A 26399-nucleotide genomic window follows, 5' to 3' on the forward strand; every position below is an offset into this window, starting at 1 on the left:
ATTTTTAGGGTTTTCCAAAGCTGTCCTTTAAGTAAGCTGGTAAAATAAAGTCCTGGCATTTAGCCAAGTGCAGAAACAATTAAGCCTGGAATATCTAGCCTAAGAAATGAATATGATTTGAGCCTTGAACATGAAAATCAAAGGAAGTTAGTCGACATGAAAAAAATTTCTAATTTCATTCTGAAGATTTCTGCATTCTGGTAGGCTTAACGTACCATCTGATACACGTTAGTTTCTAGGACACCCCTTTTCAAGCAACCTTCTTGAATTCTTTCCTAGAGATTTTGAGATGACCCTTTTAAAACCATTTGATTTGACCCTGTAAACTTTATACTATTGGATGGTACAAAAATCATGAATGCAAAATCAAAAGGTGATATTTTAAATTGGCTTATTTTATAGCCATAGAAGGGATAAAGCAACTTAGTAACCTTGAGGTAGGAGATGGGATTTGTATCATTCACTAAATATGGTGCTCTCCATGGCCTAATTAGAAGCTATAAACTGGGATCTCCAATGATCTTCCTTCATATTCTACCCTGGGTGAGTATAGTGAAAAGACTTTGAGAGGGACCGTACATCCCGTTCTGGACATCATGAAATATGGGTGTAAATATGCATGCATGAATCCAGTTACATACACATAACGTTTCAAGGGCACAAACAAAATTACTTACTTGTTAGGTTTTCTTTTTTATAATCTGAAGGGGAAAGGATAAAAATTTGTTTTAAGTGAACATCCAGATAGCTCCTGTGTTCTGTGAGAGAGTGCTAAGAAATGCAAGTTCTCTTTCAGCTTTTTAATATACAATGGGAAAACATTCTTCGCATTCGAATGCGAAAGGATTGCATCTTTGAAATTAAAACAGCTGTTAGGGCTCACCACATAGTTCCTTACAAATGAAGTTCATTAAAGCAACATGCAGCCATTCAGCTTTGTTTTGTGAGATCAGCATTTGCAAACATATGGCTTATTTTTGCATGCTGAAAAATCTGCTTCCTTGGCTAAGAAAGAGGACTTTATGCCTTTATTCCACTCCTCTGACAAAATATGAACTGTTTCTTGGCCGTTTCTCTGCACATTCCATAAAATGTTATGAGCTCTCATAAGATCTGCTTATGAAGTAAGGTAAGATCTCAAGCAGCAGCGAAAAGTGCTCTTTAATTTCTTTTAGAACAAATGGAATAAATCCTTATGCTAACCAGTGCAATTAGGATAGCAATAGGATTCTGTTATTAGGTATGGAAGGAAGGCAGAACTCAAAAAAAATTGGAAATGCCTAGGAATATTAGGAGATTTAAATTCACACCTCAGTTTCCTCAAAATAGTAAATTTCTCTGAACCTCCAAAGTCTCGAGAGAACTCTGTTACCTAAATATGGCAGTCTGGTACAGGCCATGGGGTCCCAGTGCATGCTGGGGAGTTTGTTGCAGTCCGGCATGGAGAGCAGATGTATCCCAGATCTGTGGAGTCCCCTGGGGGTCTCTTCTTCCACTGCTAGCCATTCTTGTGCACAGAAGAGCTCCTTTACTGCCAGGCAGTATTCTCTAAAATAATTTAGGGAGAACAAAATTTGATGAATCATAGCACGTTGAAGCCAAATTGGTGGCGGAGCCTAAATCCCATATTTTCAAAACATCATCATAGTACACTGTTTGTTCTTGCAAAAGTGTTTTTGTAAAGATCGTTTTATTGTAAATAATGTGAGAAGTTATGAAATATATAGTATATTATCCCATGTGATGAAATGCTGTCTTGTTTTGTTTTTAAAACATCACTAATGCTACTGGGGAAAAGAATTTTCAAGTTCAAAAGGTAATGGATTCGGAATCCCAGATATGTTTTCTCTTAACTTCATATTAAAGTAACTACAAAGGTACAGAAACAAGGTACGCAGAGCTTTAAAAGATCATTGTCAAGCAGTTTCCAACCTGGGAGGTTTTTCTGTAATCTCGGGGCTAATGGGCAGGGCCTGAGGAACACAGTCCGTGTCTCTGTGTATTTTGTTCCCTAAAACAGAATAGAATCACCTTCCTGAAAGGTTATAGGAGGGCTTGGGAGTCCTTACCCAGCCCTACCCTTGGAGAAGCTGAGTCCTAGCCCATTGCTGTGTGTGCTTTCATCTGAGAAAGCTAGAGTAAGGTCTGTGTGAATACGAAGCTGCAGTGTTCATCTCTATGTTGTACTGAGTGAAAAGGCTGAAGAAAGATTAGGTAGACTAGTTGGACTAATTAGAATTCTGTGGATTAATATTTGTTCAAGCTTATCTTATAGGAAATAGGATAGACTACATAGGAAAAATCAAGTTAGTTCCAAATTAAGATATTTGGGATTCATAATAAGAGGAAATTAAAGATAATTAAAGAAATTAAGGATAATAATAGTAATGTCATTCATTAAATATATGAAGTATAAAAGAGGAGGAAATTTTGTGTGAGTGTGTACATTCATGTGTATGTGTAGTTATATATACATGTATATATGTTTTTTACTACTCATGCCTACACTCCTGCTTTCCCAGGCAACCACTTGCCAATATGGACCAACTGAGCATGTGCAGAATGAAAGGGCTGTGCATACTAATGTGATGGGATATAATGGGAGTCATGAGTACAACAGTGGAATGTAGATTCTTAATATGTCTGCAAAGGAAGAGGGAACAATGGGGCTTTCAGGCTTCTGAGACGCTGAAGAACTGGAGAAACATTGCTTGGCTTGCTTCTTCTTATGCCTGGTCCCATCCTTGGGTCATATAAGCAAATCTTTCTGCATTCAGATGTTACAGTTAAACTGTGCAAAAGCAATACGGGACATATGAAAGAACTTTTTAGCCCACATTATGTGGAGAAAGCAAATACCTGGGAAAATTATTTTTTATTATACATGGAAAGACACGTTAGAGAATTAAAAAAAATGTTTTGTTTTCATTGACATGCACTGAAGCATGGCCTCTACAGAAGAGTTTTTCACGGGGAAAAAAAATCAAGATGAAATGCAAAATAGAGTGAAAACTAGGTTAAGTTAAACATGGTAGTGACTGAAGAAAATAAAGACCACAAAGAAGTGAAAACAACTTTGTTTCACGGAAACAAGTGAAATCTTCATTGAGAAAGAAATGGCACGGCAAGATATTGAACAAATAATAGGGGAAAACTTTAGAAGTTCTAACTGAATGCAGAAAGAAAGATGAAAATAGTGAGTAAGGAGATAACTGAGAGGGAGAAGCAAGCAAGAAATTCAAAGTACAAATAACAATGTTTCCCAACAAGAAACTAGAGCACATAAAAAAATAGAAAAATACTCAGAGATACACTATAAGAAAACATTCTTAAAATAAAAAGGACATAAGTCTGATGATGAAGTCATATTATCCATTCTTTTTATATTACTTATAGGAAAGAAAATAATGAAAAGAAATCTACTCCCAAGTCTTTTTAAATGTCTAATTTTTTAAACAATTATTGATTATACATAAGAAAAAAGAAAACCTTAATGAAGTATAAAAATGTGAAAATTTCTAGACTATATTTTTCAACCCCAATGTGAATAAATTGTTTACAAGGATTAAAAAAGTAGAAACAATTTTCAGATTAAAAAAAATACTCAGGGACTTCCCTGGTGGCGCAGTGGTTAAGAATCTGTCTGCCAATGCAGGGGACACAGGTTTGAGCCCTGGTCGAGCAAGATCCCACATGCTGCGGAGCAACTAAGCCCGTGTGCCACAACTACTGAGCCCGCATGCCACAACTACTGAAGCCTTCATGCCTAGAGCCCATGCTCCACAACAAGAGAAGCCACCTCAATGAGAAGCCTGCACACCACAACGAAGAGTAGCCCCCGCTCGCCACAACTAGAGAAAGCCTGCGCGCAGCAACAAAGACACAATGCAGCCAAAAATAAATAAATTAATTAATTAATTTAAAAAAATACTTGTTTAAATAACAGGTGGAATTAAGAAAAAAATTTAAGTACACTACAAATGGCTCACAGATTTAAGAGTTAATTAACTATGCTATTCTAATAAATTTGAAATCTCAGTGAATGGGATTTTTTTCTAAAAAAACAAAAAAGTTAAATTATTTTCAATCTTGAGAAAGAACATCTGTGGCCTATGCATGTAAACTGATCTAGGGCATAAATGTTGGGAAATTACTCAATAAATTTATTTTGTGCTAGCATATGAAGATACAATTCAATTTTAATTCTCATTGTTCCTCAAAAGATACTTAGATGTCATGTCTGATGAAAATATAATCTTAAGTGAAGAAACAACAAATTATATTAGTCTTAAGTAATTTTTTTAAAATATTTTTTTGATATGGACCATTTTTAAAGTTTTTATTGAATTTGTTACAGTGTTGCTTGTGTTTTATGTTCTGGTTTTTTGGCCGCGAGGCATGTGGGATCTTAGTTCCCTGCCCAGGGATTGAACCCACACCCCCTGTGTTGGAAGGCGAAGTCTTAACCACTGGACTGCCAGGGAAGTCCCTATATTAGTCTTAAAATGTCTCCAAACCCTCAAAATCTGCAGTAAGTTGAAGAATGGAGCACTCTATTTTAATGACCTCTGTAGTCCTTTTATACTAAATAGAGTGCCTTAAAACTGTTTCAATATTTAAATAGTTCCTGGTTTTATCAAAACAGTTGGAAATGTGCTGTGTTGGTAGTCTTCATGTGTTTTCTTGAAAAGCAAACAGTATCCATCCAGTTTCTAATATATACCCTGGGTACAATTTATCCTTTAATCCTCTCAGCTCTATTGCAGACGAGGAAACTGAAGTTTAGCTGAGGTCATATGTCAGTGCATCTAGAAAGCAGTACAAAACAGTATTTGAACTTTGTTCCATTTAGCTCAAAAGCTACATTGATTCCTGTCTTTTCTACACAAGAAGTAAATAAAGGCAAAGATAATTCTATTGAAAGTCAGTTTATAAATTTCAGTGTTTAAAGAGTAGGGGGTTTTAAAGAAATATCTGTTTTATAACTGTTTCTACTCCTTCCACCCCCCATGACACAAGAGTGTCATTACTTAAATTAGAATATTGGATGGAATGTATTTTAATATTCTGACATGCTCACCAAGATCTCATATTTATTGGCAAATAATGCTGAAATACTTGATATGTAGTCTTTATTTTCTCTATCTTGGCTTACTAATGAGGTCCATATTAGTTTGGGATTTTGTTTTTTACTTCCTAGAAAGCAGGGATGTTTATGAATATGATAATAATGTGAACAATAACAAATGTAATAGAATATTATACCTTTTATGACATTTTCTAACTTAGAGCCCTTGTATAATAGGGTTTCACCAGTGATTCACATGGTAGGAATTTTGTCCAATTAATTACCTTATATTTTGGACAAAAGCCAGCTTTTGCCTTTACTCTTACACATAACAACTTCCTCTTTTGAAAACTTTTCCTGTTGGCAGACAGACAAACAGAATTTCCCCATTTATTTATTTCGTAAATTTTACCTGCAAATGGGTGTAGGAGTAGGTGCCACCCCAGGGTTACATTCTTGGAAGATGTGGTTACACAGTAAAGCTTCAGCAGCCGGCCGGCAGAATGGGCTCACTGCTTTCAGTTCATTCCAGGCAGTGTGGACCAGTAGTTCTTGGGCCTCCTCAGGGTCTGCGTAGGAGTTGTTGAAGAAAACAAGAGCATCTTTTGCCAGGACAGCATTACACACCTCCCCTCTGTACTGGGCGCAGTAGCCTTTGTTATCTTTCTGTGGTTTACTGAAAGAAGCAGTGAACAACATTTCTGATCACATGCTATTTTTTAGCATTCCATCTGCCTTTTTGTTTGTTTTCCATTTCCACATCTGCATCACAGAAATAGAAGATTGCACCAGCAAATTGGTTGAAACGTTCCATCTGAATATTGTCTTCATTACCAGCAGCAATTATATTACCTCTAGCTACTCCAGAGGGCTATGAAGAGGATCAAATGTGATAATGGATGTGGAAAGCTTTGGAAACACTCAAGGCCAGAATGGATGGGAGAATTTTTATTGTTTCCATCATAAATAAAATTTGACTCCACATTTGTTACATATAAGGGGACATAGCAAATAAATACATCTAAAAAATATATTCATCATCATGATAAATAAGTGACTGAACGTAGTAATTGCTCTGATCCAAAGAGCTTGCAGCTTGACGAACATAGTTTATTTAAACGTTATGATAGTTAAGGATTTGAATTTTGTGGCACATCTTCCAAAATCAGATCCTCTCACTCACACATCTTCCCAGCACTCCATTAAAGAATAAGAAGAAAGCCACACAGGGAGGAGAAAGCATTGGCTATGGCTCTCAGAGGAGCTAAGTAGCATCTTCACTTTTGCTATTTTCTCACCACATGTCTTGGGGAGAGTCATCTGGTCTCTGACAATGTCGTAATCTGTAAAGTGATGTAAGTAATTATCCTGAACCCAGGTTATTGTGTGTTCATGGGTAATATAAGTGTTAGCACAGCAATAAGATTAAAATCTTGTCTGCTATAACAATTGAAGAGGACAATAAGAAAAATGGAAAACGCAGCTGGTAGTCCCTCCACACATCCACTGCTTCCTTAATGCAGTGCTGGGAATTATAATAACTCGTATACTCGCCTGACAGATATTTATTGAGCACTTATTATGTGCAGGCACTGTAATGGTCTCAATATATCCTTATGCCTTCCATCAGATATCTCATTACCAATGACAGCAAATTCAAGTTGCACTCTCATTTAGATTTGTACATCTGTTGGAATTTAGCATTTCATTATCTTTATATAAAGGATTTCAAGGAAAGAAAATTAAACAAATTGGAATTTGTGGGGATTGTTTAAGTTGCTAACAGACCCCATTTGAATTTGAAAAGTTGATTAGAAACATCATAGACTGGTCTTTGAAGCAAATCTATTAAATGAGATACAACTCATTCAGGTAAAACAATGAACTTCCGTGAAATATTATATTTTAAAATGATGTTTTGTAACATAGAATCATTCTCTAATTCATACTAGCATTCTACTAATTAGTCAACATGAATTTTATTGCATTACCTGTAATTCATTGGGGATTTTTTAAATGAAGGCCTTGAATAAGAAAATGCAAAACTCCCATGAAAACTTGGGCCCTATAGGGTTGAGAAAACACCCAGAGAAATAGCTCATGACTCAACCTCTGAGGGAACTCAGGGTATGCTGACACTAAGAAAGTTCTAGAGAAGCAAGGATACTGTGCTTTAAGAAACTGAATAATAATACCTAACAATTAGAAACACCCCAAACTGGCTTACAAAATGGTCACACATATTGATAATCCTTCCATAAAAAGAGAGGATGGATAAGAGCAGGTGTGACTCTTCTCACTTAGAAAAAAACTATAGGGACTTCCCTGGTGGCACAGTGGTTAAGAATCCACCTGCTAGTGCAGGGGACACGGGTTCAAGCCCTGGTCCAGGAAGATCCCACATGCCGTGGAGCAACTAAGCCCGTGCACCACAACTACTGAGCCTGTGCTCTAGAACCCGTGAGCCACAACTACTGAGCCCGTGTGCCACAACTACTGAAGCCCATGTGCCTAGAACCCATGCTCTGCAATGAGAGAAGCCACCGCAATGAGAAGCCTGCACACTGCAACGAAGAGTAGCCCCTGCTCGCCGCAACTAGAGAAAGCCCGTGCAGCAACGAAGACCCAACACAGCCAAATATAAATAATAAATAAATAAATTTATAAAAAACTGTATCATGTAAAAGTTGAATATTTCTCCTAGTGTCTCTGAGCTGAGAATTATTCATCCATGTTGCACGGTCATGTGTTAACTACTGCATGACACTTCTTTATTTTTCCATGAATATTTTTAATTTAAAAAATTCATGATTTTTTTCTTTAATTACATAAGCAAAAAACATTTAAAAGAAAACACTGGAAACTAAGAAAACTTACACAAAAGAAAAAATGAAAATAGCCTCAGAGATAAGGATTATTAATAATCAATTAAGAACCAATTCTTTTTTTCTGAATTTCTGCTGCTTCTCTTTTAAAAAGCCCTGGGAAAATCTTTAGAACAACCTCAATGTGAATTAACAGTACGGAGTCCTGACTGGTTTTTGAACATTAGCTATATAATGCAAAAGAAAAAAAAAAAGAAAAAGCAGAATACGTTTTGAATAGAAATGAGAAGATCTTGGTTTTAATTTTATTTGTCTTCCTACCAGCTTGAAGATAACTAGCCTGTGAAAACCCTTTGCATGCTGGGAAAAACCATACAGATACAAAGTATATGGTTCTTATTAATTTTCTATGTCTCTGTGATGTTCTGGGAGCATTAAAGACTTAGCTTTGGTAGTACATCTTTGCTTGGATTAGCCCCACAAGGTAAGGGATATATAGGACCAAATATATATATACAGGAATAGAGTGAGTGGTTTAAAAATACATAGGGAGGACACGTGCTGAACAGTGTGCGAATGAAAGAGGGCATGTCTTCTGCGGGTGGCCTGTATTTTAATTTCCCTTTTACTATATATATATATACACACACACACATACATACATAAAGAGACTGCCCAGTCACAGTTTCAGTCAGAGTTGGAACAATTTCCTCGCCTGTTCTGCTGACTTATAAACCTCAAATTTTATGCAGTGATCAAATTTCAGAGGCAAGATATGGAGGCCAATGGGGCCATTTTTTCCCTCATCCTTCTAAGCCTATCACTTAAAAAATTTCTTTTAAGGAGGTCACAGCAAAACCCAGGGAACAAGATGAATGCAAAAAATTTCCATTGGTGTCTTTTGTCTTGTGCAAGTGATGAGTGCCCTTTCTGTCCAGCTGAAGTCGTATTTCTCCACATGCAGATCTTGGGACTGTGGATGGAGTAACAGCAGAGGCAGCTGGTCCTGTTGCTCCCGTGAACAGTGGGGCAGAGGTCACAGGGATCTGTTCACAGAATGCTGGTTGTTTTGGAATGATCTGCTGGACTACCTCCAAAAATTCTAGTTAATATTGCACATGGAGCCAGTCCCTCTCTTGTCTCCTGACAGACTGAACCTGGCTGACCTCTCTTTCTGAACAGTTTCTCTTTTTGGAGGCAACAAGTGATATTTGATCCCAGGTTCCCCTTCTAACTTATTTTATAGCAGACACCTCTCCTTGGTCAGATGGAGTATTTAAAGGATTCTCACTACACCTTTTGCTTTTATTTTCTCTCGCTTTAATGTATGTATGAATGTGTTCATACATACATTAAATGCATGTATGAATGACATTCAGTGGAATACAGTTGACCCTTGAACAACATGGGTTTGAATTGTATGGGTCCGCTTATGCACAGTTTATTTTCAATAAATACTACAGTCCTACACGATCCCATCCGTAGTTGGTTGAATCCAAGGATGCAGAACGTGGATATGGAGAAACCACATAGACAGACAGCCAACTCTAACGTTATAGGGCATGCTGGTTGGTGCCCCTAACCCCTGAATTGTTCAGGGGTCCACTGTTTTAAAATGTGATCTTCCAGCTTCTATAAGGGCAACATCTCTTCCCTTTGAACACATAATACAATACGTTGTCCAAGGGCACATCCAGATGACCAGCCATGGCATGGTTGGTTGGGACAACCCCACTCCCCCAGCGGAAACTCCACACCTTCTTTTCCTGCCCTCCCTAGGGCTGGCACACGTGAGAACGGGACCTCTCCTCTGATAGCGACACATCTTCTTTCTTATACAGCAACTGCCAGGCTCCCATTGTACTTTCCCAACAAATATGATGGCCAGGGCCCTACGCCACTCTAAACTTCCAAAGCAAACTGGAATTCTTTTTATCCTTTCATGCCTAGTGTCTTTGTATATGATTCATTCTCTATGATAGGGATCGGCAAATAGAACCCACAAGTCATTTTGGCCTACTGCCTATTTTTATACCACCTGTGAGCTAAGGATGGTGTTTACATTTTTAGATGGTTGAAAAAAATCAAAAGAAGAAGTGAAAATTATATGAAATTCAAATTTCAGTGGCCAGAAGTAAAATTTTATTGGAACAGAGCCAAGTTCATCCATTTACGAATTGTCTATGGCTCCTTTTGTGCTGCAATAGGCAGAGCTGAGCAGTTGCAACAGAGACCGTATGGCCCACAAAGCCACATACTTGCTATCTAGCCCTTTGCAGAAAACCAAAAGTGCTTGTGTTATCACAAGTGAAAAATGGTATGGAATTTTCATTAGTTAGCATTTATTTGACTATAATCAGTTAAAATTCTTTTCATTTGCATTTAGTTGCATGTGAATGATTTATTTCTGTTCTTGAGCCCTTGGAATTTGTGCATGATTCCATTATTATGTTGCCTTGTAACTAATGTGTGTGTGTGTGTGTGTGTCGGTCCCCTAGTAAAATGTAAATTCCTTGCGTACAGGGAATATGTACAATTTGTTTTGTTTTATCACTTTCCAATATAGTGCCAGGAATAGAGTGAGTGTTTTAAAGATGCCCAGAGAAGACAGGTGTGCTGAATGAAAGAGGTGTATGAATGAAAGATGGCATCTCTTCTGTGGTTGGCCTGCATTTTAATTTACCTTTTCCCGTGTTTGTGTTGTATATCCCTTCAGTAGATATTCAGCTTCTCTGTAGAATCCTTCAGGTCAGGACTCTTTCTCAATACCTATTTATTAGGTAAACAAATGCATCAAAGCTATATGAATTGGGAAAAAGATTGAGAGCAAACTAAATTTTCTTATGCAATGAATTATTTCATTCCATGGAATTAGAATCAATGGCTTGAGTTGCAGGTCCTGCTCAGTTGCTGTGCTACCTGGATTAGCATCATAGGTATGAATCTGTGTTCTCGAGTCTGTCTGTCTGAGCTCAGATTGAGGCTTTGTAGTTAGCTATGTGGTCTGGACAACTCTTGTGCCTCAGGTTCCTCATATAAAGAAAGAGGGATGATAGTTTTTGCCCCATAAAGTTGCTGAAACATTAATATGAGAACAGTGGTACTCAAAAATGCCCTGCAAAACTTAACTGCTATTATTGTTAGTAATGAACCATTCTAAATCTCAGTTTCATCATTTGTAAAATTAGATGAAATTTTACACATCATAGAGTTTTTATGAAAGGCAATTTTATGCAGATAAAATGCTGTAAGTTTCACAGTGTTATATTACATGGTGTTACTTTCTTATCTGCAGGATAAAGCTATGAGGGAGGCTTTGGGAGTCAGTTCTGTGTCTCTTTTCCAAGCCTATCATATACTAACTGTGTAAGTCATGTGTACTCTCCAGTTCAAAGTAACTCTCTTAGTTTCTTTTCTGTACAATAGGGATAATACTAGCACCTATTTCATGTCCTGAGGATAAATTTTTAAAATGCATGTAAAGCTCTTAGCACAGTGCCTGATACATAGTAAGTATTCAACAGATGTTGCCTCTCTTCATCTTCATCATCATTTTGTGAGAGTATGAAAAGGATTAGAAATTAGAAAGTTTTCTGAAGGATTACAGTACTCAACGAATAATAGATACTCAATAAATGGCATGTCAAACAAAGTGAAACAAAACATTGGTATAACAACAATATCTTACCTCCATTCTAGTAACAGGAAAGGAAGTTTCCACAGGAAATCAAATTAAAGGGGAAAAGAAACAAAAGTTAGTACATTTTCATCTCAAGGTTTGTAACAGATAATTTTCATTCTTCTAATCTCTAAGTTTCTGACAAGTTCCCTGCTTCTGCTAGGAGGCCAGATACTGCATTAACAGGCAGATTTGGAGAAGGAGAGTAAGAAAATATTAAATGTCTCCAGGAACTGAATTCTTCTTTCCAAGCTGAGTCAACCGTGGCCGCATTAGCCCAGGCAGTATCATAGGTCAGAATTTCCCTCTGTTGGCCACCCAAGGACTTTGCATCAAGAAAGCAAGAAGTGGAGGTTGAACAGGAAGAGGAGAGAGGTTGAACAGGAAGAGGGTGGTGGAGCTGTGATTCTCACAGACCCACTGGCTTCACGTGGTCACACAGCGTCCCCCACTCAGAAGGGCCCCAGGCTTAATTTAATGTTCTGCTGTTACCATCTTGAAACACTTAATAATTTTTTAACAAGGGGCCCCACATTTTCTGGAGAGAACAGATGGAAGAAACAGGAGGAAATTCTTACAGAGAAAAAGGTATAGAATTTGGAAGGGGTAAAGGCAGACTCTAACAGCAGCTGAGCAGGGAAACCTGTTGAAATATGAAAAGGCCAAGGTTATGTATATGAAAGAGCCCTCAATTTAAGATGTGAAAGAGAGGATTCAATACCATGGAGATCAACCAGAGCCAAAGAGAATCCAGCCATAGAACTTGGGAAGAGATACTAAGCTTAGATAGGCTTCTATTTCAAGGACAAATGAGGAAAAACAAAATCAAGGTCATTTAAGAGTGCTCAGTCTTCTCAAGAATATTAAGAGAATCAAAGGATGATTCACTAGGCTTCCATGTGTTTCGTACAGAAATTTCTCCAGTCACATTTTCTTTTTTGCGGGGCGGGGAGAGTGGGGAGCAGGGAAGGGGTCCAAGAGCCTCCGATTACAAACAAGTGCTTTTATCTCAAAACTAGATTTTTAAAAATTTTCAAAAACTTCCAACAGTCATCAATACTTGTAGTATCTTTTCCATTATCTGGAAAAGCCAATAAAATGTTGTCTCTCTTCTAAAACATACAGCCAATCTAATATAAAAAAGCTGCCTGATTGTGAAAGGAATGCTTACCTCTTGAGCCTAGCTGCAGAACAGCTGGTAGCAATTTAGTGCGGCTACTGGCTGTGAGTCATTTATTCCTTTCCTTTTTATTAAAAACAAAAACAAACACCTTTAATCCATTGGAAACCAGATGAAGCCACCATGAAATGCCAAGGGACGGGGCCTGTTTGGTTGGTAAGAACACTGCTACCTATCGTGGCTGAAACACTGGGTGATAGAGGGAGTCGTGTGCTCCTGCTACCTCACCCCACGTCTCACAACGGGGGGGAACATTGCGGGGGACACGGGAGTGTGACGATGAGACATGAGAGAGAGTGTGAAACATGGTAGTACGTTCAATCAGCTGTATCGATTACAAAATAAGAGTCCAAAGCTCTAATTTTTTTCTGTAATAATGTGAAACATCAACTCAAAATATAGAAAATAAAAATATGAGATGAATGAATAAAGAAGATGTGGTATATATACACAATGGAATATTACTCAGCCATAAGAAAAAATGAAATAATGCCATTTTGCAGCAACATGGATGGACCTAGAGATTATCATACTAAGTGAAGTAAGTCAGACAAAGACAAATATATGTATCACTTATAGGTGGAATCTAAACTATGATGCCAATGAACTTACTTACAAAACAGAAATAGACTCACAGACATAGAAAACAAACTTATGGTTACCAAAGGGGAAAGGGGGTGGGGGAGGAATAAATTAGGAGTTTTGGATTCGCAGATACAAACTACTATATATAAAATAGATGACCAACAAGGACCTACTGTATAGCACAGGGAACAATACTCTATATCTTGTAATAACCTATAATGGAAAAGAATATGAAAAAGAATATATATAACTGAATCACTTTGCTATACACCAGAAGCTAATACAACAGTGTAAATCAATGATATTTCAATAAAAATTAAAAAAATAAAAATACATGGTCCATTTTGGGAGGGTGGGGAACTCCAATACTAACATATCGGATTTCTCCCTACTGCCCAGCTTTGGTTATGCTACATATTTTCATTTGAGCTTTAAATTTAGTGACCAGAATCCCCAGACTCTGAGGTCAATCCAGAGAAGGGGCATTGCAGACAGTGGGGGTGTTGGTAGAATGAGGAGTGGCTTATGTTAGAGGAGGGATGTGACCACAGACTCATTCCTGTACCCTCAGACTGAATAAGCAGAAAAGAACTCTGGACCTCAGTATTTCATGAAGGACCTATTAATGCCATTGAGAATGGAAAATACAAACACGGATTTTCCTCTACTGGATCCCTGTGTCTATTTTTCCCAGCTTTATTAAGATATAAGTGACATTCAACATTGTGTAAGTTTAAGGTGGACAAGGTGTTGATTTGCTACAGTTACATAATGCAACTCTCTTAGCAACTTTCAAGTATATAATACAGTATTAACTATAATCACCAATGATGTACATTAGATTTCCAGAACTTATTCATCTTATAACTGGAAGTTTGTACCATTTGATCAATGTCTCCCCTTTTCCCCCACCCCACTGCCCCTGGTATCCACTACTGTACTCTGTTTCTATGAGTTAGACTTTTTCAGATTCCACATATAAGTGATATCATACAGTATTTGTCTTTCTCTGACTTATTTCACTTAGCACAATGCCCTCAAGTTTCACCCATGTTGTCACAAATGACCACATCTCTTTCTTTATCATGGCTGAATAATATTCTATTATATGTATATACCACATCTTCTTTATCTATTTTTCTGTTGACAGACACTTAAGTTGTTCCGTATCTTGGCTACTGTGAATAATGCTGCAATGAACATGAAAGTGCAGATACCTCTTTGATCTCCTGTTTTCATTTCCTTTGGATATATACCCAGAAGTGGGTTTGCTGGATCATATGGTAGTTCTATTTTTAAGTTTTTGCAGAAGCTCCATACTGTTTTCTATAGTGGCTGAACCAATTTACAATTCCACCAACAGTGGGTCAGGGTTCCTTTCTCGCCAATACTTGCTAACTCTTATTTTTTTGATGATAACCATCTTAATAGGTATGAAGTGATATTTCATTGTGGTTTTGATTTGCACTTCCCTGATGAATAGTGATGTTGAACACCTTTTCATGTACCTGTTTGCCATCTGTATGTCCTCTTTGGAAAAATGTCTATTCATATACTTTGTCCATTTTTAAATTAGATTGTTTGGTTTTTTTGCTGTTGTATGTGTTCTTTATATATTTTGGATATTAACCCCTTATATATAATTAGCAAATATTTTCTCCCATTCTATAAGTTGCTTTTTAGTTTTGTTGATGGTTTCCTTTGCTTACAGAAGCTTTTTAGTTTGACGTAGTCTCACTTGTTTATTTTTACTTTTGTTGCTTATGCTTTTGGTATCATATCCAAAAAAATCATCACCAAGACTGATGTCAAGGAACTTACTGTCTATTTTTTCTTCTAGCAGTTTTATGGTTTCAGGTCATGTGTTTACGTCTTTAATTCATTTCAGGTTAATTTTTGTGAGTGTTGTAAGATAGAGGTCCAGTTTCATTCTTTTGCATGTGGTTATCCAGTTTTCCCAAAACCATTTATGGAAAAGACTATCTTTTCCCCGTTGTATATTCTTGGCTCCCTTGTCATAAATTAACTGACCATATATGTGTGGGTTTATTTCTGGGCTCTTGATTCAGTTCCATTTGTCTAGGCATCTGTTTTTATGCCAGTCCCATACTGATTTGATTACTATAGCTTTGTAATATAGCTTGAAATCAGGACGTGTGAGGCCTCCAGCTTTGTTCTTCTTTCTCAGGGTTGCTTGGCTATTGGGACTTTTTTGTGATTCCGTACAAATTTTTGAATTGTTTGTTCTATTTCTGTGAAAAATGCCATAGAATTTTAATAGGAGTATATGAAATCCACAGATAGCTTTGGGTGCTGTGGACATTTTAACAATATTAATTCTTCTGATCCATGAACACAGAATATCTTCCATTTATCTGTGTCTTCAATTTCTCTTATCAATGTCTTGTAATTTTCAGCATACAGATCTTTCTCTTCCTAGGTTAAACCTATTCCTAAGTATTTTGTTGTTTTTGGTGCTATTGTAAATGGGATAGTTTTCTTCTTTTTCAGATGTTTTGTTGTTAGTGTATTAAAAAAAAACTGATTTCTGTATGTCGATTTTGTATGTGAAACTTAATTCTTTGATTAGTTCTAACAGATTTTGGTGGAGTCTTTAGGATTTTCTATATATAAGATTGTATCATCTGCAAACAAGGAGAATTTTACTTCTTCCTTTCCAATTTGGATACCTTTTACTTCTTTTTATTGCCCGATTGCTTAGGCTAGGACTTCCAGTACTGTGTTGAATAGAAATGGTGAGAATGGGCACTCTTGTCATGTGCCTGATCTTAGAGGAAATGTGTTTAGCCTTTTGCCATTGAGTATGATGTTGGCGGTGGGTTTGTCATATGTGGCCCTTATTGTGAGGTATGTTCCTTATATCCAATTTGCTGAGAGTTTTTATTATGAATGTATGTTGAATTTTGTCAAATGCTTTTTCTGCATCTATTGAGAGGATCATGTAATTTTTATCCTTCATTCTATTAATGTGGTGTATGACACTAATTGATTTGTGTATGTTGAACCATCCTTGCATCTCAGAGATAAATCCCACTTGATCATGGTGTGTGATTCTTTTAATGTGCTGTTGAATTTGGTTTGCTAGAATTTTGTTGAGAATTTTTGCATTTATGTTCATCAGGGAAATTGGCCTTTAGTTTTCTTGTAGTGCCCTTATCTGGCATTGGTATCAGGGTAATAAAGATTGGTGTTAATTCTTCTTTAAATGTTTGGTAGATTTAATACCTGTGTCTATTTTGATGGCCTTTGGCTCTTCCAGGACTATGCTCATTACAGAGATCATGAGGTGTCTTGCTGGTCTCTGTCACAGGGCTGATGACAAAGAGAAGGCATCTTGCCAATAACCCAGCATCCTGCTGAGTTTAAATTGCAACTTGAGCCTTTTGAGGTTGTGACTGGAGGGGAAATAGAACTTCCTGGTTCATAGGGAGAGGTTCCAAAAGTTTTTCTGGCTCCTTTTGATGACTAACAGCAAATGTAAATGAGTCAGAAAGAAGTATATCACATTTCTCAAATAATACATATGAATCTGGGCATACACATGGAAGAGTTTTGGGAAAATGAAGGCTGATCTTTATTTTTTTGTTGTTGTCTTTCAAACACTAGAAATATCATTACACATAATCCTAAGCACTAGACCAGATTTTTCTATTTCCAGTTTTCCTGCTGGGATGAGTAAATAAACAGATGGAGTGAAATCTTCAAAGTGAAACACAGAGAATGTGACAAAGGGGACTATTGACTACAGAACACTAGGGGAGGATGGGGATGGCTGAAATGAGAGAAAGGAGAATTTGGGGTAAGGAAGCATTGCCAAAATGTCCAGGGGAGGCACCAGGCTCTGGACCTCTGGCCAGCCCCATCAGAGGCCAATGGAGAGAGATGCCAAAAGCAGAAGTGGAGAGAGCGAATGTCACAACCAAGCTCTAAGAGATCTGGAAAGCATAAGACTGTGCTTTGAAATGATTCTGAATTAAAGTGGTTCCATGAATCCCTTTTTCACCAGAGTGGCCTCACTTCCCTGGAATATTGGTTCAAGGAGCACCCCAGAGTTGGGAAGTACAACAGTTTCCTCAGTGATGGCAGGGAGACTTTTATGAGGCATCTAGCAGCTTTGACTGAAAAGAACGGGTTAAGGAGAGGAAGAAAAATGGCAGGTGTCTCATGGGGTTCAGAGGTCTTATTTCAATGCACTCATGAGACACCCTCATTAAATCTGCCTGAGGAAATTTTAGGAAAAGTAGGGGAGCTTCAAGTCTCATAGTAAATGGGATCCAACAGGAAAAACAGATCAGGGGATGAACAAAAGGGCCTTGCAGCTTTTTATGAATTAGCTACGTGAGGGAGTCCCTCTACTCATTTTAGTAACTTTATTTTCTATGTACAGATGGATTCACATTTATTATTCAAATACAGTACCTACAGGCCCATTGGCTAAAGTCAAGTCATTACTGGTTTCAGTCTACATGACTATTACCCCTACTGGCGTTACTGCTCCCTATCTGCATTCACCTCTGCTGCAGCAAGTTTCCAGCCCTCTCTGCTGCTATGTGCCAACTCACGCATTGCTCCCACCATCCCTTTCCCCATGCAAATTCTCCTGCTATTTTCCCCCAGGTTGCCATTGCTACTTGCCTTCATTCTCACTCTGGTCTATTCTCAACATTAATGACTTCTCCCTGCATTCTGGGACATTGCCCTTCTATGCTGCCTGTCCACACTTTAAGGCTCTTTTTACCACCAGAAGATACCATCATTTTCTTTAGGATTACAGCTTCCTCTGTTGGTATATTCTGTTTATTAACGGTGTTGGATCAGGTTCTCATTTGGACTAGGACTGGGATGAAAGGGGTGATGTTGCCGTTTACACTATGGTGGTAATTATGCTCTATAGTCCTTTCAGCATCTTGGAGATCATGTCATGTGATGGATCTGTCTTTGTGGGGGTGGGGAGATAAACCCATTTTATCAGGTTCTTCTTTTTATTGATCATAGCACTGCCTTCACACCTGTCTTTGTACTTATGATGGGTGGGCTCTGAAGGTTACTGCACTAAAGGGGGAGTCCCTGACCAGTCCCTTCAGCTTGGTATGTTGCAGAAAGGTGGAAGGTAGGGGAATTAAGAATTCAGATACACATTTTATAGCTTCCTTTCTCTGGACCAAAATCCTAGAAGAGAGGTATATTGATAAATTAAGGAAAAAGCCAAAGCAGAGGGAGTTTTTCCTACTTCTTATTTGGGACTCTAAAAGCAGAGAACCTTTTAGGGACCTCTTACCCTGACATAGGATGGCCATATTAGTGTAAAAATGGTAGCATGACATGGTTGGGTAGACAGCAGAACTGAGTTGGTAGGTGTGAATCTTTTTTGGATTTTGTGTAACATGAAAGTGATCCAGAAGTTGCTTCAGGCTGCATGAGGGTTAAGGAAGGAGCTGACTTGGATTTTTAGTATATCTGGTATTGTAAGGAGAGCCAGGGTGACCTACATGCAGACGTTGCAGAGTAGACTCTAGAGAGGGGCTCGATGAAGCATTTGACTGAGATGTAGAGGGTTGTGCTGCTACAGGAAGAGCCTCAGTGGGGCTGAGCCAGACAGGGAGGTCCTCTGGGTCCCAACCAAGCCAAGAGATGAGATCACTAGTTCTCTAGCTGTAGACTTTACCAAATACCAGGGCGGGTCCAGAGGACACCACCGCATAAATCCAAGACTCCTTCTCTCTTTCCATGTAGGGAAGAGATACAAGGAGAAAGGGGAGGAAGAAACGTGGCAGGGAATTGATCTTTGAATGACTGAATAATTACCTGAAATGAGACTCTCTTCAGATTAGCAACATTAATTTTTCTTTTCTAACCAGTGGAGGTGATTCTAATCTAAGCTAGATTAGATCAGTCTATTTTCTTGGATTTGAGAATTCATACATAAATGTTTCTCCTTCTCTCTGCACACACAAACACACATACACACACGTTGTAAATATATAGATATAGGTTATATAAATATATATTTATGTGTTTAACACTGGGTCTTGATCAAATATCAAATAAAACATAAGATAGTGAGAATCATTCCAAGTAATTAAAAAAGCATCAAAATTTAATTGTTTTATTATCTCTTGAACCTTCTCATGTTCTTTTATCTGTTATTATTTGTCCTAGACACTTTCCTCAAAATCTCAGACACATCTGAACTCCTTCTACCGCATTCAAACACTTTCAGATCTTATCGTTTCTCTCCTGATAGGTTTCACACATCTCCCGTGTTCTCTCTTTACCAATTGTTGCTGTTGTTGTTCAGACCTTCATGACTTTTCCAGACTCCTGGAATAGCCTCCTAACTGCATGCCATGCCTCCCCATCTTTTGACACCCGACACCTGTCGATTTGATAAAGAATATATCTGATCATATCACTTGCCTTCTCTAAAAAAATTAAATGACTTCCCATTGATTGAAGAATACAGTCAACCTACTCAGGCTCTTCATAACCCAGCTAGAGCTCACATTTCAAACCTTTCTTCCCATCCTCCACCTCACTCTCAGTCTCCATCATGACTTGCTATTTTCTGAACTCATTTCGACCTTGTCATCTCTAACTCAAATGGTACCTCTTTCCCAAGGATTCCCTTAAACTCTCTCTTGTGTTTGCTGTTGTACTTTGTGCTTCTGCATAGAACATAGTCTGCGCCATAATGTCTGTGACCGATGGACTTCCTTTTTAGGTTGAGAGTCCCTGGAAAACTGGGACTCCATTGCTAATGATCCCATTCGTTAATTAAGTTTGCATCCTTTACCTAACGCAATGGACTGAGCCCAGTGTATTTAATAAATGCATGTAAGAGTGCTTCGTAAACAACAAAGTGCTATGTGAATAGTAATCATTTTATTATTATTTGTTAAATTGAGTTGAATTTACTTTTAAGAATCTCACCCTTCTCTGGGAAAATGACTTCCCATCAGTGGAAATTCTCAAATAACTGATATGACGTCTCAAGATACTGTAGGCAGATATATCCTTGGAAGAGAAGGCAGAAGAGATCCTTGGTTTTGAAATCTCTTTCCTTCATGGGCATGCCTCAGAGGGCCAGCCTTGTCCAATGCTCCCTTTGTATTTCTCTGTGTCTTTATTCACCTGATGCTAAAAAATCACAAACATTACTGGAAATTTCCCCATCAGGGAAGATCTAAGAAGTGGCACTGTAATAAGAAATAGTAGGCTCTGGGGAACTGGCCCTGGGCACAGGTTCTACCAGTGCTTGCCTTACATGTGAGGCCAAACATCTCTCTGCTGACTCTTGGACAGTAGACATGCTATGAATATTATCATGCCTGGCATTTCCTGATACAGGGATTATTTCCATCTCTAGGAATTCCACAAATGTTCTCAGAAGCCTTTGGGACATTTAAGTTTTAAAAATAAACCTTTATAACTCAACACAAGTATCCTAGAAATCCATGTGTCAGCCCTTTTCCTTGAAAATACCTGTAGGTCCTGCTATCACTTGCATGAAACAGGAAGGGGAAAGACCATAAGGTAGATCACATATTCATGAGTAAAAATGCCCTCAAAATGTAGCCATGCAGAAACTGGCACAACCATGTTAAATATCTGCCAACTTCCTCTTTAGAGCCTTGGAAAGTTTGATTAATCCCAAGAAACAAAGAAGAGGAAGGGAAAAAAGAGGGGAGGGAAAGGAATGAAAAAGAATGGGAAGGACAGAGGGAGGGAGGAAGAAAGGAACGAAGGATAAAAGGTGGGAAGGAAGGAAGGAAGGAGGGAGGGAGGAAGGGAAGAATAAAAGAAGAAGAAAGGGAAGAAAAGAAAATGAAAGAAAAAGAAATGAACTCCTGGAAGCTGTTACCCATCACTTGGGCAGGTATTTGAGAATCTAGTTTTTGAAGCAACAAATCAGCCAAAATCAATTATCTAGGTCAACCTCTGGAGTGTCCCTATGGAGGAAGAAATATCCCAAATGGGACTGGAGTAAGAGATTAAAAAAAAAAAAAGATTTTCCCCAGTGAAAGATATTGTGGAATAGTGCCAACTCTCTCCTCTCCTGGAGCAATGGAATTGTGAAAATCCATCCTACCTGCTATACTGATGGTGGCTGCAGCCTTTGCAGTACTGAATTTCTCTCCATGCTTATTAGTAGCTATGCATGTGTAGAGTCCTGGCTTGGTGATAAACAGCTGCAGTCTTGAGTCAATTACTCGGTCTTTCACACTTTCTTGAATGGACCCAGAAGAAACCTGGTGGAGTCAGGGGGAAAAAGAAGACAGAATTAGGTCAAGGATTTCTAATATGCCATATCAGTTGCCTGGAAAGAAAAAGGATAAGGATTGTGATCAAAAGGCATGTGGTAGATTGCAAAAATTGCCAACAACTTTTCTCTCCATATGCCCATGACCTTGCAATGTGACTTTGTTGCTCTTCCTTCAAGAGATGGCATCTTTCTCCATGCTTTGAATCTTGATTGGCTTGTGACATGTTTTAGAAAGACACAGAGACTTGCAAAGTTCTTACACATTGTGGCTTGCTTTCTTGTTGCTCTTAGACGTCCTGTGGACAAGCCAAAGCTAGCCTGCTGCAGGATGAGGCACATATAGCCCAGGTATCCTCACTGATCCAGCTAGGAGCCAATAATATCACACAGATATATGAGTAAGGCCATTCTAGACCAATCAGCTCCCAGCTCCCAGACCAATCAACCTGCCAATCACAGGAGCTAGATCAGCAAGAGCAGGCAATCCTAGCCCAAATCAGCAAAACCATCCGGTTGACCCACAGACTTGTGAGCATTAATACATGGTTATTGTTTTAAGCCATTAGGCTTTGGGATGTCTGTGATACAACAATAGATAACTAATGCAAGGTAGGAAAGGATATACTGTGTGGATCCTCCAAGATATGTCTCTCTGTCTTGAAGATAGAGTCAATTATGAGAGGTTATAGAGTTTCGGGCTTATTTTCATAATTCCTGTTCAGTTCCCCATAAATGCACATCAAATGGTGAATGGTTATGAGGAAAAAATGGTTGTAAAGCCAATTCTGTTTCTGCCTCGTTACTTAAATCAGAAAATCAAATGTCCTGAAAGTGCCAGGCTATCAATGCCATATTAGCACATAATTGACAGGTTAATTTATGTAAATGCTTATTAGCTGTCAGCATTCAACTCTGTGAGAAAGACAGCTGCCTAGCACATTCCATTGCATTGCAGAGATCCAATTTACACCCTAGTTTGTCTGACCCCAAAGCCTGTGCTTTTAATCATTATGCTTTAGTGCCTTCCCTAGTCCTAGAAAACAGAATAGAGTTATTAGAAAACAAGAACAGTAATAACAACCTCAAATCAACCATGAACAAAACAAATATCTGACTTAAATGTCATTGTTAAAGTGGTGGCATTTCTTAAACTGGTGATTCTTTCTTCACTGTTTTCTTAAGCACTCTACCGTCTTTTCAATAATTATTGTTTAATTATCATTGCTTATATGAGGGGAAAATGCTGGTTTGAGGGACGTGTGAATGGAATGACAATCAAGGAATTAGCTGATGGTTTACCTTGACCTTATCTTGGAGGAGTAGGGATGAGTACCATGGTGGCCTTGAAAGAGATCTTTCTGTCTAGTAGAGAATGAAAAACTTGGAGCCAGTTATTTTACTGTTTCACATGAGGGAAGATTTCACAGTTAGACCAGCAAGGGGGAGGGAAGCCCTGAGGTGAGACCAACTTTCCATCCTTCTGCTGCTAGGAGGCTGGCTGGCCCCGGAACCCAGCACTCTCTGTAGCAACTAGGCAGTGAAAGTTTGTTCAATTAGCTTCTTTGTCTTTTTATTCTTTACCTGCGCTATTAGTCTCCTTATGAGAAACACTGGTTTATGTGAGCATCAATTTACCTTAACTGGGGAAACGTCCCAGGTCAGATCAAGTATTGTGGCACTTTCCCCAGATAAGCAGCCTGGACTCTGAGAAATTGACAAGGCAGAGAGAAAAGTATCTTTAAGAGACATACATGCAGTTGGGAATTCAAACCGAATTCATCATTATCATATTTATCAGGGGTGCAAGTTCTTATGGATTTGAGTGTCCAAGTTAGATGGAAAGGATTGAACAATTTGAAATATAATTTTAAAAAAATTTATTGGAGTATAGTTGATTTACAATGTTCTGTTAGTTTCAGGTGTATAACAAAGTGATTCAGTTATACATATATTCATTCTTTTTCAGATTCTTTTCCCATATAGATTCTTACAGAATATTGATTAGAGTTCCCTGTGCTATATAGTAGGTGCTTTTTGGTGAAATACAATTTTGGACTCTCCCTGAATTTTAATACAAAGCAATAATGAGAAAAAAGCTAAAGACCTCAAACCTCTGTCAGTCAGTATGCCTTATGCTCTCAGGATATTTTGTTTATAAATATAATCCCTTTCCAGTTTATATATGTGAAATCCGTAGAACAATTACCTTCCTCCTTTGCAAAGTTCATTCCCTCTTTCAAGAAGCAGGTCTGTACCGTCAGTGCCTGGGAGACAACTCAGAAACGAGTAATCCCCCAAATGCTGACTAAACTCCCACGATTTTCATGTTCACACCTAAGAAAGTCACTCCTCAAGGTCACCGAAAACATTCTTGGGAGGAAAGAGAAGTGAGTTTTAAACCGCCTGACCTCTCTTCTCCTGGACGTCATCCAGGTGCTGACATAGTTCAGCGAGTAGACCAGCAAGTTCTGAGGCTCATTGCCTGATTATTATGTGATTCCTATGAGCTTTTCCTCCTGTTTCCAGAGGCCTGGCTTGATTCAGTTTGTGACTCACGCACAGCAGGCCTTGTTAGTCATCGTTTGAATTTGTTTTTCTTTCTTCATGGAGCAGCCTGACCAACAGTTTAGTATTTTTGATGACCTAAAATTCAAAACAGCCCTTTGCCCCGCGTTTTGATCGTTTTGCTCTTCAGGTTTAAAAGCTCAAAATGATGAGTTCAGATTATTCCTGGGCGCTTTGACCAAGGTATGCTGAGGCGAAGCTGAGGACTTAATTGAGGTGACTCTATCTGGTATTAGAGTAAATATGGTATTTCTCCAAGTCACCCAGGCATACTGACCTGAAAGAGCTGGATAAACAGCTCTCTGCTCTGTGTGTGGTGTTGGGACAGTGACCTCAAATGAGGCCATCGAACAGGAACTCTATTAAATAGGCATATTAGTTCACACCTGATTTATCGGAAGTAAAAGCCCTCTGAGCGAGGCAATATAGGTGGAATATATTTTACATATCGTTGATATATTAATAATGCTGTTTGGAGAGAATCTATCCCGAGTTATGGATAATCCTACAACTTCATCATGATTTGACCTCAACATAGAGAAACCTCTGAATGGTATTCTGGCTTCTATGACCTTGTCTTGCAAATAGTCCCAGCTGGCTAGGATTGTCTCAGGGACCTTTAGGATGTGGCCCAATACGGTCCATGTTTAGGGAGTTGTAATAGTGTCTGTCTATGCATCATAGAAAAAGGAACAATTGAGAAAATTTCCCATGCTGTTTTTGATCAACATAGCTATGAATATTGACCTCTTTCGATCTGGCTGCTGAAATATTCAACTTAATATATTCCACTTGACATATGTAATTATCTTGGTTTACCCAGTTAGTGAGAGAAGATGTTTCCAAAGCTTGTGTCCTTTAAACCAAAAAACTGCCTCTTAAAAATATGTATAGGGACATCCCTGGTGGTGCCGTGGTTGGGAGTCTGCCTGCCAATGCAGGGGACATGGGTTCGAGCCCTGGTCTGGGAAGATCCCACGTGCCGTGGAGCAGCTAAGCCCGTGCACCACAACTACTGATTCTGCGCTCTAGAGCCCACGAGCCACAACTACTGAGCCCTCGTGCCACAACTACTGGAGCCCGTGCACCTAGAGCCCGTGCTCCGCAACAAGAGAAGCCACCGCAATGAGCAGCCCGTGCACCGCAATGAAGAGTAGCCCCTGCTTACCGCAACTAGAGAAAGCCCGCGCGCAGCAACAAAGACCCAACGCAGCCAAAGATAAATAAACATATAAATTTTAAAAATACGTATAATATATAGGTGAGCCTCCCTTTAAGGAAATTCAAAAACCACAATCTTCAACACAGATGATTTAGCTATTTATTTTATAAAATTCTTCTAATAAGTTAAAATGATTCAACTTTTAACATATTTTACGAACTATATTGATTGGACAAAGCAAGAGAGATGTGCAAATTTTCTACATTTTTTATTTGAATGCCAAAATAATAAATAGAGAGATGGGTATAACTTTAAATAAATCTGGTTATCAAAATATAAGGATATTTTCTTTTAGAAAAGTAAACTCTGCTGTAGCCACACCAAACTATTATTTCCAACATTGTAAAACAAAAGTGATATTACTGCTCACTCTGAGTTCATCTAAGACTACAAATTTTCATGAAAAATGAATGATATTTCCATAGAATAAAAGCAAAAGAATTCTTGATGGCTTTGGGGTAAGTTGCTTGCTTTTCTCTTGTTCTTTGGCTGTAATCATTCAGGGTTTTAGTTTATTGGCATGTTCACGGAGGAGGAGAAAAGGAGCATTCACATCTTTTAAAGTACTCGTTGTACTTGGTAGTGTGTTATGAAGTTAGTTCACTGGCTTATAATTAGTGAAAAGCCACAGGTGAAATTCTGTTTTATTCTGTGTCAGATAGCTCCCAACTCTGCATTTGTCTTAATCCCGCCCACCCAGAATGATACCAGGGCTTTGGCCCTTCCCTGTTCTCCTCAGTAGACTTTTCTGGTTGGCTACTCGTCCAACATTAAACGCCTGCAGTTGCCTCCAGTTCCTGTGATTTGCATCAGCATGGGGCAGTCATCTCGATTTCTATTTGGACTTGGATAGTAGCACCAAGAACAAGACTTGGCTGTACGAGTAACACTCTCTCTGACCATGAGAACTGCAGATGGCCTTTTGCTTTCTTCCTGGAAGAAAGTTACCATTCGTTTATGTCATTCCTGTTTTAGAATCTCTGGCGAAGAA

At 38.4% G+C, this 26399-nt stretch overlaps 1 protein-coding gene across 3 annotated transcripts in view; it reads right to left on the minus strand.

The window, feature by feature from the left end:
* MUSK (muscle associated receptor tyrosine kinase) overlaps positions 1–26399 on the minus strand; it is a 106589-nt gene that overhangs the window by 13850 nt on the left and 66340 nt on the right. For all 3 annotated transcript variants that reach the window (XM_082469271.1, XM_082469270.1, XM_082469269.1), the window contains 3 exons: positions 21448–21607; positions 5481–5769; positions 1373–1548 (listed from right to left, as the gene is read on the minus strand). In XM_082469271.1, the coding sequence (XP_082325397.1) occupies positions 1373–1548; positions 5481–5769; positions 21448–21607 (625 nt within the window). The remainder of the gene's footprint in view (positions 1–1372; positions 1549–5480; positions 5770–21447; positions 21608–26399) is intronic.

This window comes from Balaenoptera physalus, assembly GCF_965194825.1.
Source record: "Balaenoptera physalus genome assembly, chromosome: 7".
In the NCBI taxonomy this organism is placed as follows: Eukaryota; Metazoa; Chordata; class Mammalia; order Artiodactyla; family Balaenopteridae; genus Balaenoptera; species Balaenoptera physalus.